This window comes from Brassica oleracea, chromosome C4 (genome assembly GCF_000695525.1).
Source record: "Brassica oleracea var. oleracea cultivar TO1000 chromosome C4, BOL, whole genome shotgun sequence".
Lineage (NCBI taxonomy): Eukaryota > Viridiplantae > Streptophyta > Magnoliopsida > Brassicales > Brassicaceae > Brassica > Brassica oleracea.
The window spans coordinates 44,596,608-44,611,913 of record NC_027751.1 but is presented as its reverse complement, the minus strand read 5'-3'; the positions used below and the strand labels follow the sequence as shown (position 1 = coordinate 44,611,913).

The 15,306-nt window shown below is 37.4% G+C and overlaps 1 protein-coding gene and 1 pseudogene across 1 annotated transcript; one reads left to right on the top strand and one right to left on the bottom strand.

Annotated features, from left to right (window-relative positions):
• Positions 1-757: 757 nt before the first annotated feature.
• On the bottom strand, positions 758-6,517 carry LOC106342748 (V-type proton ATPase subunit a1-like). The gene is made up of 18 exons (XM_013781769.1): positions 6,221-6,517; positions 5,844-5,888; positions 5,072-5,194; positions 4,825-4,932; positions 4,492-4,605; positions 4,229-4,402; positions 3,997-4,134; positions 3,752-3,859; positions 3,520-3,627; positions 3,285-3,433; positions 2,932-3,085; positions 2,347-2,507; positions 2,062-2,268; positions 1,796-1,979; positions 1,632-1,715; positions 1,351-1,547; positions 1,216-1,275; positions 758-1,146 (listed from the first exon to the last, which is right to left on the bottom strand). Exons 1-18 carry the CDS (start codon positions 6,362-6,364, stop codon positions 942-944), a joined length of 2,463 nt encoding a protein of 820 aa, XP_013637223.1. The 5' UTR covers positions 6,365-6,517; the 3' UTR covers positions 758-941.
• Positions 6,518-8,027: 1,510 nt separating this feature from the next.
• Positions 8,028-11,501, top strand: LOC106341169 (annotated as a pseudogene).
• The last annotated feature ends 3,805 nt before the right edge of the window (positions 11,502-15,306 follow it).

Below are 15,306 nucleotides of genomic sequence, written 5' to 3'. Positions count from 1 at the left end.
TTTTTCCTTCATCATGGTTTTGTCCCACTGGGTTTTCCTGATAAAGTTTTAATGAGGCAACATTAAACGTATTACAATCCCTGTATGGTTATGGCATCCAAGGGGGAGTGTTATAAATCAATTGGTGGATGTTCATAACCGGCCCGGTCCATAACCGGTCCATACACTTAGAGAGAGACGGCCCAACCCTAGAGAGAGAGAAGCGGCCGCGAGACTTGGAAAAGAGAAAGAGGCGGCTACAACTTGCCTATTTCTTAATTCGTTTATGTTTATGATTTGTAATTTTTCCTATTATTGTATTTCCATTTCCTATATAAAGGAAAGACTTATTCATTAATAATATACAGAAACTTACGGTTCTAAATACTTAAGTTTACAACAATCACTTTTATAATGATTGGCGATTAATTACTTCACAAGCTAATATTCAGCAAAACCATAATTTACTACCAAGATTTTGATGTCCCAACATTCTTACCTAAACTCGTCCGTTATCATCTGAATCCCATATTCAAGCGTACGTATCAAACACGATTACGTTAGCTGAGAGAAATACATACTACTTTGTCATTGCCAGTACCATTAGCATTAGCATTACCATTACGTATGATAAAAGTTCTTGTATGTTTTTCATCTACCAAACATAAACTTCTCATTTATCTCTCGCCTCCAAAAATCCATTACAGGGATATGTATATATATTAAAAAAAAAAACTCAAAAGTGATCTAATTCGTTCTCTGTTTTTAGGGAAAAAAAGACATTCTCCACTTTTGACATTAACTACAAATACCAATTTCCAAAGATTCTGTTAACTGTATATATATCGGTTTCTTATGTAAAAGACGAAGCAACTGGATGTTACCGTATAATCTTTTTTTTTTTTTTGGGTGAGGGGAAAGTGGGATGTGCAAATGGCTGGCTGAGGAGTTTAAGGTTGAATTTATTCATCGTCATCTGAGATCAAAGCAAAAGAGAAAGGCTTGAACTTGTAACCATCTCCATGAAAGAACTTCCCCATGAATTCAACCCAGTGAAGACGCAGCGCATGAAGAAACGCACTTAGTGTTTCCATCATCAGAAGTATAAAAGCTGTTGCAAACGCAAACACCACTACTCCGATTAACCGGATCAAAATGTTCTCATACCTGTTAATCCATAATGTAACGAATGTCAAGAGATATAAAAGGTGAGAAAATTAAGCCTATACTACTCACCCCCAGGCAAGAAGAAGAACTTTCTCATAGAAAACCGTCGACAATTCCGAATGAGCCAAACTGTAATGAGTCATATACTATATTAGAAACGAAATTGGTTATATGTAAAACGCAGAAACGTTCACTAAGATTTACCTCAGAGCCCAGAGACGAAGATAAGATGCTGTGTTAGATACTGAACCTAGAACAAACTCTATGGAGTGAATCAACTGATGAACAAATATCTCGCTGAAGTTAAACTCTTCTTCCTGATGCCCTCTAGCTGAGTCTGGCTCTACATCCAGATCCACCTCAGAAGTACCTAGAACGCCGTAAGTTCGACCTTGAAACCTCTATTAGACAAAAAAAAAATCATCTCTTGGTAAGCCAGACACCACAAAAAGAATATAATAAATCAAACAGATGCAGTGATATACCTCCATGTGAATTTTCCTGAGTGCAAAAGGTTTTGGGAAAAGCATCCATGGAACGGCAATGAATGCCATAAGCAATAACAAAATCTGCAGAATAGTATCAAGATGAGTAAGAATGAGGCAAAAATTTAGGTAGCTTTTGGATATAAAGAATGAGGAAACCGTGCCTGAAGTGGACGCTGGCCCCAGAACAACTCGTTTTCACCAAGTTCTTCGGTGGGACTCAGAAACATGTAGATCATCACATGATACAAGTCCGCTTGTGATCCAGTACACCACTTGATGATGATGAGTAGCGAAAGGTAACCGAATAGGCTGTTCAGAAATATCATCTGAGGTATGAACTGATACCTAATGACACATCACAAAACACATAAGTCACCCCTGAAATATTTCAGAAGCTTGGGAAGATATAAATAAAGATAGAACAAACCTTATGTCTAACGAAGAGCCGAAGAAGCGGGCATTGAAGAAACTTAATATTAGTCCCAGATTCATCTGAGCAATTCCCAGCAGAATAGACATCTTCATCTTAAGCGAGTTTAGGTAAGGTAGTTCTGTACGACTTCCACGCCAACTAGGATCAACGCCAAAAGGGTATGGATCACGGTACTTGACTAAACCAGTCGTGTACGCATCACTGGACAGAAAGTAATATGCACATCAGCAACGAGTAGAAAAATAATAAAAGAGATCAAGATTGAAACATAATACATACCTACAAGTAGTATCTCGGCATCTGTAAGCTGAACCACCAAAGATGTGAAAAGGAACAGAGAAAAACTCATTGTAGATAAGGCCACAATATATTGAGAAAAGTGCCATTAGTAAGATTACATAGCGGCCTCCAAAGAGCATCTCCATAAAGCTTCCGAGTTTCTGTAGATATGAACGAATAAAAATCACACCACACAGTAGAAATTTCACAGAAGGCCAATGATCCACCACAGAAGTTATTTATGTTTCAAGTTGACCTTAATCGTAGAGTAAACTAGGTGTAATTATCCGTAGCTTCTATACCAGTTCTAAATAACTGAAATCACCATTTCTCATATGTAAAACAAAAAGCCTATCAGAGCATATCAAATTGTATCAGAATTTGAGAGCAGGAAATTGTAAAATAACTATTGCTGCAGTTCATCAAAACAGGTACAATCTCTATCAGCCACTAACCAAAACAAACAAAACTGTGTTATGTGTGTTATATTCTTTTTGATACGTAATCATCTTATGCTCGAAGGCAGTATCATTAGTTCTCATTCAACTATTACAGCAATCATTGGATGCCAACTGCCAACCATACCTGCGTACTCAGCTTCCTTTCACGAGCAAGAAGATACAACGCTCCTAGCAGCAAACATAGACCATGACCCCAATCACCAAACATAACGGCGAACAAAAAGGGATATGTGACAACTGAATAAACTGCCGGGTTTGCCTCTTGATATCTTGCAACACTGCCAATTAAGCACAAAGTCAAAGGTTCAATCTTCATTAGATACAGAACGAAGGACGTTCAGCTATTGTTCGCAAACAGTTGTTCTTCTAAGCACATGTTTGTGTGATGTGGGAAACACGAGTCCAAACACTTGCATCTAAATGATGAGGGTTTTTCATGCTCGTGGTACAATACGATTGCTCAATAGTGGAACTAACCCGTAAGCATCAATAATCTCCTGGAACGCATTAGTAAGTTTGTTCGTTCTGAAATAGGTGGGAGGTGATTCTACCGCTTGCATTACATGAAATATAACGCCCACTTGTGAATTGCTGTCAAAAGTGGCTCGCTGAAGGACCTCATGAATCTGCCACACGTTGTTGATAATAAATTGAAAACTTGCAAGTATAAAATACTGGTTTATGTAAAAGGGAACAAAAAATTGTAGTATACCTGGGTCTTCGCAAATGTGGGGCACCAACCTTCGCCAACAAGGCATTTTTTGGTTACATCAAAATTTAGCATGTTCAGAGTATCATAAACCGCTTTCTCTCTCCGAACCTAGCAGCAAAAGGGCAGCTAAAATCATGACTGTTCCATACACTATGGACCATACAATCTCTCCCATATACTTAACCAAAAAGATAATTATTAAATAAACTAACTGCAGATGCTATTTTTTTACCGTGGTCATCCATTTTGTCAAGCTGTAACCAACAGCGTTAAGAGCATTATTCCGATGGCGAGTTCCAGCATCTAGCGTGGCCTCCAGATCAGAGAGTCGGGATAAAACCTATACACCAGATCTACCGATATTATAGTGTGATGCAGTAACTAACAGTCACTAGCGCTACTGATCGCATGCAAATATCATGGAATAGCTCTCCCTGAATACATATAAAAGAACAAGTTTTGGAATATCTAACTCACTTCTCTCGAAAGCTGCTTCTGCTTTGTTGTATCCTCGGGGATGGGATAGCAATTTGCACCAAATGCTTCACATATTTTCAATATTTTTGTCCTTGCTTGCTCCCCAGAAAAGAAAACCACAAATACAATTTTCTCCACCTATGACCACAAAACCAGTTAGCTGATTTAGGATATGATTATTCTGGAGATAAAAGACAATATACTTTGTGAGAATATAAGAGATCAGTATCACCATTTCAGATGTTGAAGGATCCATGATCTCCTCATCAGAGGGTGTTTGGTTGAAAAGCATATTGCCTCTTGTTGCACGAAACAGCATTCTTTCAAACTTAAGAAGTTTGTCTTTGTTAATGATTCCACTAATAAATCTCAGTCCTGATTGATTCAAGGGTTCATGCCTCATTTCCTGAGAAGAAAATAACTGAGATTTTAGAAAAGATAACTTTTGAGTTTCCGGATAACAGCAGTTAAAGGGAAACTTTGGCATGCAATCACCTGCTCTAGTAAAGAGGAGTTCTCAATAAAACCGTTGTTTGAGTAGGTGCTTTCATGCAGTTCTGTTTCATCTCCAATTGCATGAGCATTACTTGAGACAAGGAAACCACTTGCCTAAACATAAGTTAAGTAGCAATACATAAGAAAGTAAAAGAATAAAGCATAAGGGCGATGAGCGCACATCTTACAAAACAAAAATTTTAAAACTGAGCAACCACTACTGCACAATATAACCTTGTCAACTGATAAAGAAATTCTCAGGTAGTTAAGAGGGAGAAAACCAGAATAACGAAACGTTTTCCAATTACTAGATATAAAGGCGAATACACCAACCTTTTGAAGAACTATCTTGAATTCAAGAAGTTCGTTATATGTCAGCCGAAGCTTTTCACTGTTTGAGTTCATTTCCAGTACCTCATGCTCGTGTTCAGCAAGTTGTCTCTGCCGAAGAAATCAATTTATTAAAAAAACTACGAAGTGTCATAAAAAATATCATGCCTCCTCCCCCATTAAAAAAAGGCTTTACAATAGATACCAAATACTTATCAGCAGAAAGAGCACTAGAAAATTCATTTCTTACCTCTAAATCGCCAAGCTCAATGTCCGGTTCTAATTCATGGCGTGGTAAACATCTTAGGCCAGCTTTATCAATTTGATCTTTGAAAAACCGCAGTTTCCTTGACATCTCACCACATCGCTTTACCTGTTAAAAACCCAAAAGAATTTGCGTGAGCAGAGAAGCTTGGTGGCTAATGAATTTTGCAACATACCACTTGATATCGAAAACAAATGTGATTAATAAGATTTAGCATCTTCATCTCAAAGTTGTATTACATAAAACATATTTCAGCGCAACAATCAAGTAGAGCGAATACAAAGAGAAAACATACAAACTAAACTGTAACAGTAATGACTATATGGCAGATAAAACATATGAAGAAGGAACCAATATTTTCAAGGCTGAACAATATGCTCAGCTTCTCACTGCGGATAATCATGGCTTGGTAAACAATATATACCTGCGTGAGAGAGTTAATATAATACAAAAGACGAGGAATCTACGATTATACTTCAAAAATAAATGAACTCTTAAGAAGAAATCTTTTATAGATTTTAAAAACAAAGTTAAATAACTACCATTATATATGTCGATGATGGAAATACATTCTTCACAAGAAATTCCTCAAACAAGAATCATCATATTTCGACGAAGTTTCTACCAAGCCTAATATACATCTATGTGAACCCAAACTTTCCCACCAAATCAGTAAATTACATAACCTATCTGCAATTGAATCACACACACGCTTGAATCGAATGTAGCAGAACAACAAAGAAGGCTGAGTTGATACCTGAGTAGCAAATGTGCGCTGAAATGGACTTTTATCGGCATTTAGCTGTTAATGAAACGAAGATAAGAGAGAGTATCAGCTTCTTTGAATTCACCACATCTCACTCTTAACACTAACGGAGATACGTTAATGCTAAATCTAATTATCAATCCAGTTCAACAGAACATGAACAAATTTTGCAAAGATCATCACTGAGCATGTCCACTCGCGGTGGAAGCAATCTAATCAGTGGAGAACGGATCAAAGAATAATAATCACTCCCCTACATTGTGCATCTCTCGATGTTTCCACTGATTTCGAAATAATCTAAACAGACGAAAAGCAACAGATTCCGATCGATTTGTAGAGAGAAGAAGAAGGCGGATCTGAACACTCACGTCGCGGAACTGTAAGAGACCGAGTTCGCCGAGATAAGTGACGCAACGGTGGGCGGACTCGACGGGGATGATAAGCTGGACGAGCGTCATCTTCTCCGAGCGCATCAGATCCATCTCCGGCAACTTGTCTAAGAAATCATCCATCTCTTTTCCTCCTCTTCGATCAGATCTGAGATTTTGTTTCCGTCGAAGATCTTTGGGAGCGGAGTTCAGATTCTGTTCCCGTCGGCAACTGCCATGAGAATACGAGGATTTGTCATCTCCCAATTAAACCAGAAAAAAAGTTTGGTGGAAACTAATTTTCTTTATTGGTTGAAAACAATTAAATAAAATCAGAAACATAAATAAATTGCTTACGAAAACATTTTCAATTTCATCTATTTATTTATGAGAAGATAGCCATTAAAATTTTAAAACCTTAGACTTTTAAACTAAAGCAAAAAAAAAAAAAATCCCAACTCATATTTGAATCAAATTTTTTTTCAAATTTTAAATATTAGTCGTTTTAACTCATATATTTTATTAACTCGGCCATTTTAAAAATTTAAATAGTCAACTATTAAAGTCGATTAAAAAACTAAATGTTTGTTATTAATTCCCTAACAATGCCATTTTGAAAACTGATTAAAAACTTAGCTATACGATGTCGTTAAAGAGTTAACATATGTTTAGTTTTTTTAATCGAGTCTAAGAGTTGATTATTTGAGTTTTTTAATAGCCAAATCAACAAAATATGAGAGTAAAAACTTAAAACGATAAAAAAAATTAAAATTGAAGAACTTTTAAAACATGAGTTGAAGTTTTCTTTTTGTTTTAATTTGAAAGTTTACGAGGTGTTATTGGTTTATATATTTTGATTGATTTAGAAATTCATATAATATTTTATAAATCCAAGTAAAATATGCAAATCCGGAGGTTTTCGCTCGGATTTGAGTCTTTGTATTTTTAACTAAAAAATCCAAACAAATCCATTCAAATCCATTATAAAATCAAATATATTAGTAAATTCGTACGATTGAATAACACTTGATTTAATATAAAATTTATGAATCATTAAACCAATAACACATGATTTTAAAATCATAGAACCAATAACACTAGATTTAGTTCGGATTTTCAAATCCATTAAAATACAACAACCAATAACCTCTACTTAGTGTTTGAATAGCAGTTTTCTCATTTATTTATTATCATTTTGTATTTCATTGTTTATTTCAAGTCGGTTTTCTTACACTAACAAGAACAAGACTAGTGGAACAATTTTATTTTAAATGATTTGAAAGCAACTAGCCGTGCTTAGCACGGAGTAATAATACTAGTTTGTATGTAAGAGCATGATTAACTCGAGGTTCTTAGGAAGGGGTTCTCAACGGAAGTTAAGAAACTGTTTCTTAACTTTTAACTAAAAAAAACTAAAAATTGGTTCTTAAATAGGGACTTTAAGAACCGGTTCTTAGCCTTTTTAGTTAAAAGCTAAGAAACAGTTTATTATCTTCCGCTAACAATTCCACTCTAAGAACTCCGGATTAATCTTGGTCTAAGTAGCCAACAAAGTGGTTTTGGAGCATAAACTGTCCCACCATGCAATACTTTCTAATAAGAACGAGACTAGTGGAACAGTTGACTCAGACGACCTGGAAGTTGAGTACAAAGTAGTCGGGATTCTGGAGGTGTCTTATACTTTGGTATATGTAGTTGTGAGCCAGTGTCGTAGATCCCAATTTGGCTCACCATTCTTCACAAGAAAAAAAAAAAGACAAAAGAGATTTTGCACTTGCTTCTTCTCACTTATCGGCAAAAAGAAAACATGAGATTGTTTCTTTTATATTCTTTGAGTGCTTTCATGTTACTTGAAGCATATGGTTTTAGTGATGAAACTGATAGGAAAGCATTGCTGGACTTCAAATCTCAAGTTTCAAAAGACACACAAGTTGTCTTGTCCTCATGGAATAACACATTCCCTCTCTGCAACTGGGAAGGAGTTACATGCGGCCTCAAACACAAGAGAGTTACTCGTTTGGACCTCGGAGGGTTGCAATTGAGTGGGGTGATATCACCATCTATTGGTAATCTTTCGTTTCTCATATCACTTGATCTCTTTAATAACTCTTTTGGTGGAACCATCCCACACGAGGTGGGAAATCTGTTTAGACTTCATTTCTTGGATCTAAGTTCTAATGCTATAGAAGGAATGATTCCAATCAGCATATTTAACTGCTCTAGATTGTCCCGCCTTTATTTAGATACAAATCATCTTAGAGGAGGTGTTGGTTCAGAGCTAGCTAGGGTCATTGACGAAGCTTGTCAGGTTGGATCTTAGTCAAAACAACTTGACAGGGAAGCTCCCTTCATCTCTCGGAAACTTGACATCACTCACGGAATTTCAATTACATGATAACAGTGTAGAAGGAGAAATTCCGGGTGATATAGCTAGTTTGAATCAAATGGTCGTTTTCAATTTAGCAGCGAACAAGTTCTCTGGTGGTTTTCCTAACGCAATATACAATTTCTCATCACTGGAGTATTTACTCATAAGAAATAATTATTTCTCGGGTTCCTTGAGAACTGATTTTGGTAAACTGCTACCAAACCTAGTGGAGTTATACATGGGATATAATTATTTCAAAGGAGCCATTCCAGCAACACTTGCCAATATATCTTCTCTTCAAAAATTGTTAATCAATGACAACAACATGACAGGAAGTATTCCTTCGAGCATTGGAAAATTACGGCAATTGCAATATGTGTTTCTTTCTAATAATTTTTGGGTTGGAGATCTTCAGTTTCTTGGTGCATTAACTAACTGCACCCAGCTAGTAACTTTATCCGCTAGTAAAAGTAGGCTTGGTTGGTGGTCACTTGCCCAGCTCCCTTGCAAATCTCTCCACAAACCTCCAATTTCTAGACCTTCAAGAAAATGTCATCTCCGGAAGCATTCCTCACGGAATCGGGAATCTCATAAGCCTACAAGTGCTTTCTTTAGGAGGAAATATGCTAACAGGTTTACTCACGACCTCTATTGGTAAACTTTTACGATTACAGGCATTGGATCTTGGTTATAATAGTATATCTGGAGAGATACCATCTTCTATAGGAAACCTCACTCGATTAGAGAAACTATACTTGGCCAACAATACCATTGAAGGAACCATTACTCGGGGTCTCAATAACTGTACTTCACTACTACACATAGTGATTGGGTTTAATAAGTTGTCTGGGACTATACCTCAGGATATTATGCGAATTCAATCCCTTCTTAAACTAGATGTGTCAGGTAATTCTTTGACTGGCTCTCTACCAGAAGATGTTGGACAACTTAAAAATCTTGTTGATCTATGGACTGCACATAATAAATTATCCGGACAACTTCCACAAACTTTGGGAAACTGTCTCTCCTTGGAAACACTTTTGCTGCAAGGAAATCGTTTCGATGGAGCCTTTCCGGATATACAAGGGTTAAAGGGTCTTGTAGAAGTTGATTTCTCCAATAATAGTCTCTTTGGAAGTATACCTGCATATCTTGCAAACTTTTCTGCGTTGGAATATCTCAATCTATCTTTTAACAATTTCGAAGGGAGCGTTCCTACAGAAGGAAAATTTCAGAATGTTTCCATAGTTTCTGTCTTTGGAAACAAAAATCTCTGTGGAGACGGCATCAAGGATTTGAAACTCAAGCCATGCTCAAGGGGATCAAAGCATTCCTCTCGTTCAAAACATGTAAAGATTGGAGTAAGCATTGGCATATCGTTTCTCTTGCTGCTGTTGGTCGTAGCTTCAGTTTATCTATGTTTGTTCAGAAGAAGAAAGAAGCACCAGCAGACCAATAACCCAGCTACTTCCACGTTGGAGGTCTTCCATGAGAGGATGAGCTATGGAGAGATCCGAAATGCGACTGATGGCTTCTCTTCAGGCAATATGATTGGTTCAGGAAGTTTTGGTACCGTGTTTAAAGCCTCCTTCCCTGCAGAGAACAAGGTTGTTGCTGTGAAAGTTTTAAACATGCAGAGACGTGGAGCAATGAGGAGCTTTATTGCAGAATGTGAATCCCTCAAGAGCATAAGGCATCGTAACCTTGTGAAACTACTGACGGCTTGTTCGAGTACTGATTTTCAAGGAAACGAATTCAAAGCACTCGTCTATGAGTTCATGCCTAATGGAAGCCTTGATATGTGGCTCCACCCCCGAGGAAGTGGAAGATACTACTCATAGGCCCTCAAGAGACTTGACACTTCTTGAGAGGCTCAACATTGCCGTAGATGTGGCTTTTGTTTTGGAGTATCTTCATGTTCACTGTTTTGAAGCTATTGCTCATTGCGATATTAAGCCAAGCAACGTCCTCCTGGACGATGATATGACTGCACATGTTAGCGACTTCGGTCTCGCTCGTCTTCTCAGCTTTGATCAGGAGTCTTTATTCAACCAACTAAGTTCCGCTGGTGTTAGAGGAACAATCGGCTACGCCGCGCCAGGTGAAACTATCACACATCTCTTATGTTATATGAAGAAAATTAGTGTAACTTATATTCCATGAATTTCATTTTAATTGTCATTTAGAATAAAATTTCGGTTTCAAAATAAGTGTGTTTTAACATTTTAATGCAAAATTTATTAATTTTATATGTTATATGATTCTTTATATTTTTCAATAGACTTTTGTATTGTAAAATTATCGTTTCAAAATAAATGTGTTTTAACATTTCAATGCAAAATTTATTAATTTTATATGTTATATGATTCTTTCTTTTTTCAATAGATTTTTGTATTGGTTGAAATGTGATTAAATATATAGATAATGATGTTTTTATTTAGAAAATATATGCATAATTAAAATTTTCTTAATTTGTGTGCATAAATTTAAAACGACAATTAAAACATATGGGGTATATGTTAGACTATTGCTTACATGAATTATGGTGCAGAGTATGGAGTGGGAGGACAGCCATCAATACATGGTGATGTGTATAGCTTTGGGATTCTGCTTTTAGAAATGATCACCGGTAAAAGACCAACCTGTGATTTTTTAGAGGGAAACTTTAGCCTGCACAGCTACATCAAATCTGCGTTGCCAGTAGGAGTGTTGGATATTACAGACGAATCAATTCTTCATAATGGTCTCCGAGTCGGTTTCCCTATTGCTGAGTGTTTGACTATGGTACTGGAGGCGGGACTTCGGTGTTCTGAAGAATCTTCCGCGAACCGATTGGCAGTGAGTGAAGCTAGAAAGGAGTTAATCTCAGTGAGAGAGAGGTTTTTTAAAACCAGAAGAACAGCCAGACGTTGAAGTGTTTATGGTTTCTTCTACCAACTTTGAAACCTACTTAAAACCTCATTTTGAGGCATCTAAAACATCGTTTTCACAATGTGTGGTTTTTCTCTCATTTTTTTTTAATGTGTAGTTTTTCTGTTTATGTAGTCATATGATTACTGAGTATTGTTATCGAATGCTTGTTATTTTCTGACAAAAGATAAATGTTGTGATTTTGTTAATCGGTTATGATTTTGTTTCGTTTCTTTTTGGTTTACCTTGTATCTAACATATTGTTTTTTTTACTGTTTGTATTTGCAACATAAGTTGCAAGTTTCTTATTGTTCTAATAATTTTAAGTGTTTTCATCTGTTTTTTTCTTAGTTTTGAGCTGGGGTTTTGTACCTGTTATTCTGGTCTGATTTTAGAAAATAAGATTAGGAAGGAGGTGGTTTTCGACAGAGTACGTGTTCGAGAAATTGTTTGGACTAACAGTACCACCAGAAGAGGTAATAATCAGTTGATGTGTCTTTTACTTGTTCAACAGGATTATGTTAAATCTGTCAAAAAACCTGCAACTTGAACCCATGAAATAGTGTACTGGTAACCTACTTTAGGAGAGGATTACGGTCAGAATAAAAGGAAGTGAATCACGAACAAGTAATGTATGGAAAGATATCCTTGCAGAGAGTTCATAGAATCAACCAGAGTACGCATCAGAGATATGATCTATTAGTAAATCACCTTCAAAGTTGGTCCAAAGTCATTTAAATCTGCAGAAACTTTTCTATTGTAGCATTGTTAAGAGTCCGTTTGACAAGGTAACTGAATCTTCATCGAGTTGATATTTGGTAAAGATAATCATGAAATATTCGACTTCATAATCAACGGTGAGATTGTGAAGCGGACGGTCGGATTAGTAGTTAGTCATGTCTTTCTAAACCAGTTTGATGCACAGTAAAACAGAGTGATAGGTTTGATGAATTGTCTTGTTTGGCTGGAAAATGAGTTCGGACTGAGTTCAGATTTGGCAGGAACATCCTGGACTCATGGATATATGTCCACGTAGAAGGAGAGATGGTATGGAGTTTGGGAACATGGAAAAATGAGCTGTCAAATGATTCTATGATTATATGATTTTAATAATTGATAGTAATAAGTTGTGTGAAATAATGATTGGTTATATCTACTAAATGTATATAAGAAATAATATGATGATATAAATGTGTATGATATAAGTATGCACGAAACGATATAATGACATGTTATGGTATAATGGAAATGATATCTATGAACGATGATGTTATGATATAGTACAAATTATACGATATAATACGAACATGTATGATGCAGTGGCGGAGCCACATGAAGTAAGAGAGAGGCAGTTGCCCCCGATGAAATTTTCAAATTCAGTGTAATTTTTTTACAAAAATTTGTTACGCCCCTGCTCACATATTATTTTCTGCTAATAGTTTTCATCTTTGCCCCGGATAAAAATGTATTCTAGATCCGCCACTGGTATGATGTAAGAGAAGAAGAATCAAGCTATGGACCGTGGTCTTCCTTCGAAAACTGGACTGTGATGGGCCGACAGATTACTTGCAGATCATGAACAGCAGACGACTCCGGTATGGGAGTGTCAGCTACGGTTGACTCCACTCATGAAGTTCTTAGCTATTATGAGGATAGCGTCATCACGAAGATGACTGAACCTAAAGATGTATCATAGTTATATGAAAATGACTATATGGATGTCTTGCTTAGCGGGTAAGAATATGTATGTTACAACTTGGAAATTAAACCAAGTTGTATAATTGTTTTTGTCTAACTTTATATATTATGAATATTTTACAGTAGTAAAATATGTATTTTGTTTTCTTTGTAAACGTGAAGAATTAAGGTTCAAACGATCGGGTCGTCGGATGTTATAACACAACGTTGTTGAAAGTAAAACTTTGTTGAACCTGTGAAATGGTACCAGAAAACCATTCGCATAAAGACTTTGGTTTGAACAAAAAAAAAAAGACATTGTTTTCTAAATAACCAAAAAGAGATTTTTTGTAGACGTATCAATCATCTCGATTTTATATTTGTGTATATCGTTGGTATTAGGCACTAATACAAACAAAATGATAAGATTTTTACGGGTTTATTTTTTCCCCCGACTCCCTCTCTCCATCTTATCTCCAACAAAAGGCGACTTCTAAGGCTCTGCTTCCTCCGGCCCGGACGGTGCGCGGCGGCGCGTACCGGCGACCAGAGGCCCCTCCGTTCTGGTTTCTCCTTCTTGTCATGCCGCCGCTCCGCCTGTCCTGTTCTCGTCCGATATGCTCGTCGTCCTGGGTTAGGGTTTGAGGTCGGAGATCTGCTCCGCTGCAGAGGAGCATCGTTTCCGGCTGTCAATCAGCTCTCTATGGGTCTACGGCGAGGAGGTCGAGAGGCAGGTGGGAGTTGCAGTCGGCTTTTTGGGGTTTGTGTGAGATCGATTTTCTCCTCCGATCTCGTCACGCATTCTCGGTCCACGAGGCGAAGAACGGTGGGTCTTCTTTTGGATCTGTGGTGGTTCGCCGCTTCTGGTCTAGAGGGTTCTTTGGCTCGGATGGGTGGTTCTCGTCGGTTCGCCGATTCAGATTGCTTCTCTCCTTAGTCGAGGTGTGTGCTGGTGGGTCTCATTACCATGGCGGCGAGTTTGTGATCTAGAGCTCGCAGGCGGGTTGGTGCTCGAGGTCTGTGGCCGTCTCGCGTAAGTATTGTCAACGGTTTAAAAGGCGGTCGTCTATGCTGCTTCGGTGGCCGCTCGCAAGGCTTCCTCACCTTCTGTTCTTCTCTTTGCGGTCCTTATTCTGTGGTCTCGGTTGCAGCAGCACCAATTTCAGTCGGTCGGTTCTCGGCAACTACGGGCGTTTGGTGGCCCTCGTGTCTTTGGCCGCCTCACTCAACGCTCGGTCTTCGCTCACATCCCAGCATCACATAGGTTTGTTTGAGCTCTTGTGGTGGTGTTGCGTGACAATTGTGTGCAGGTCGGGCTCGGGGTAGGGAGTACGGGGTTTGCGGCCCTGGTTTACTCGGAAAGGCATCTTGTGCAGGTCGTCTCCGGGCTTAATAAATGCTCGATTTGGTTGTTGTGGGTGCTAGGCTTTCTCTGTGGCTGTATATTCTTGCAGGCGGGTGCTTTGAAGCCCTCGGTGAGCTGTTTTCGGTTGGGCCATTACGTTTAAGAGCGGATCACCTGGGAGGCCAAAATTATCGGGATTTTGACTCTCGGTTGAACTTGGCTCATCCTTTTGCGGCAAGCTGTTGGTGCGGACTAGGTCGAGTCTCAGAGTTTCGGTTGTGGTTGTTATGTCTGCCTCGTTATAGTTAGATTGTAGTTGTGTTTAGGTTTTTATTTCTGTTCTCCGTTTCTTGTCGTCTCTGTAATTCTGTCAAAAACGAAAAACTTTTGTAACAATATCTTAACATTTTTAACAAAAAAAAATGATAAGATTTTTGAGTAATTTTTTTAGCCTTTGATGGATCTTTGACGGGTGTAAGTTACACGCGTTTTCATTTTTTTCTGTTTCAAATTGATTTTTTGATTTTCGCTTGAATGGGAAGATCTTCCGGCTTGGATTTAAAAGTAATTTCACTTATTAAATAACAGAATATTTTGGACCATGAATTTTTTTTCAAGTTCAAAGTTAAAAAAATCTTTTAGATTAAAAATATTATAATTTCAATATTTTTGAATTTTCCTAAATCTAAAAAATCCTAAAATGATGCTAAATAATTCAACTAAATCATCTACTTTGATTTATTGCTCTACTATCACCAATAACCAATATTTCTTTGATTATATCCA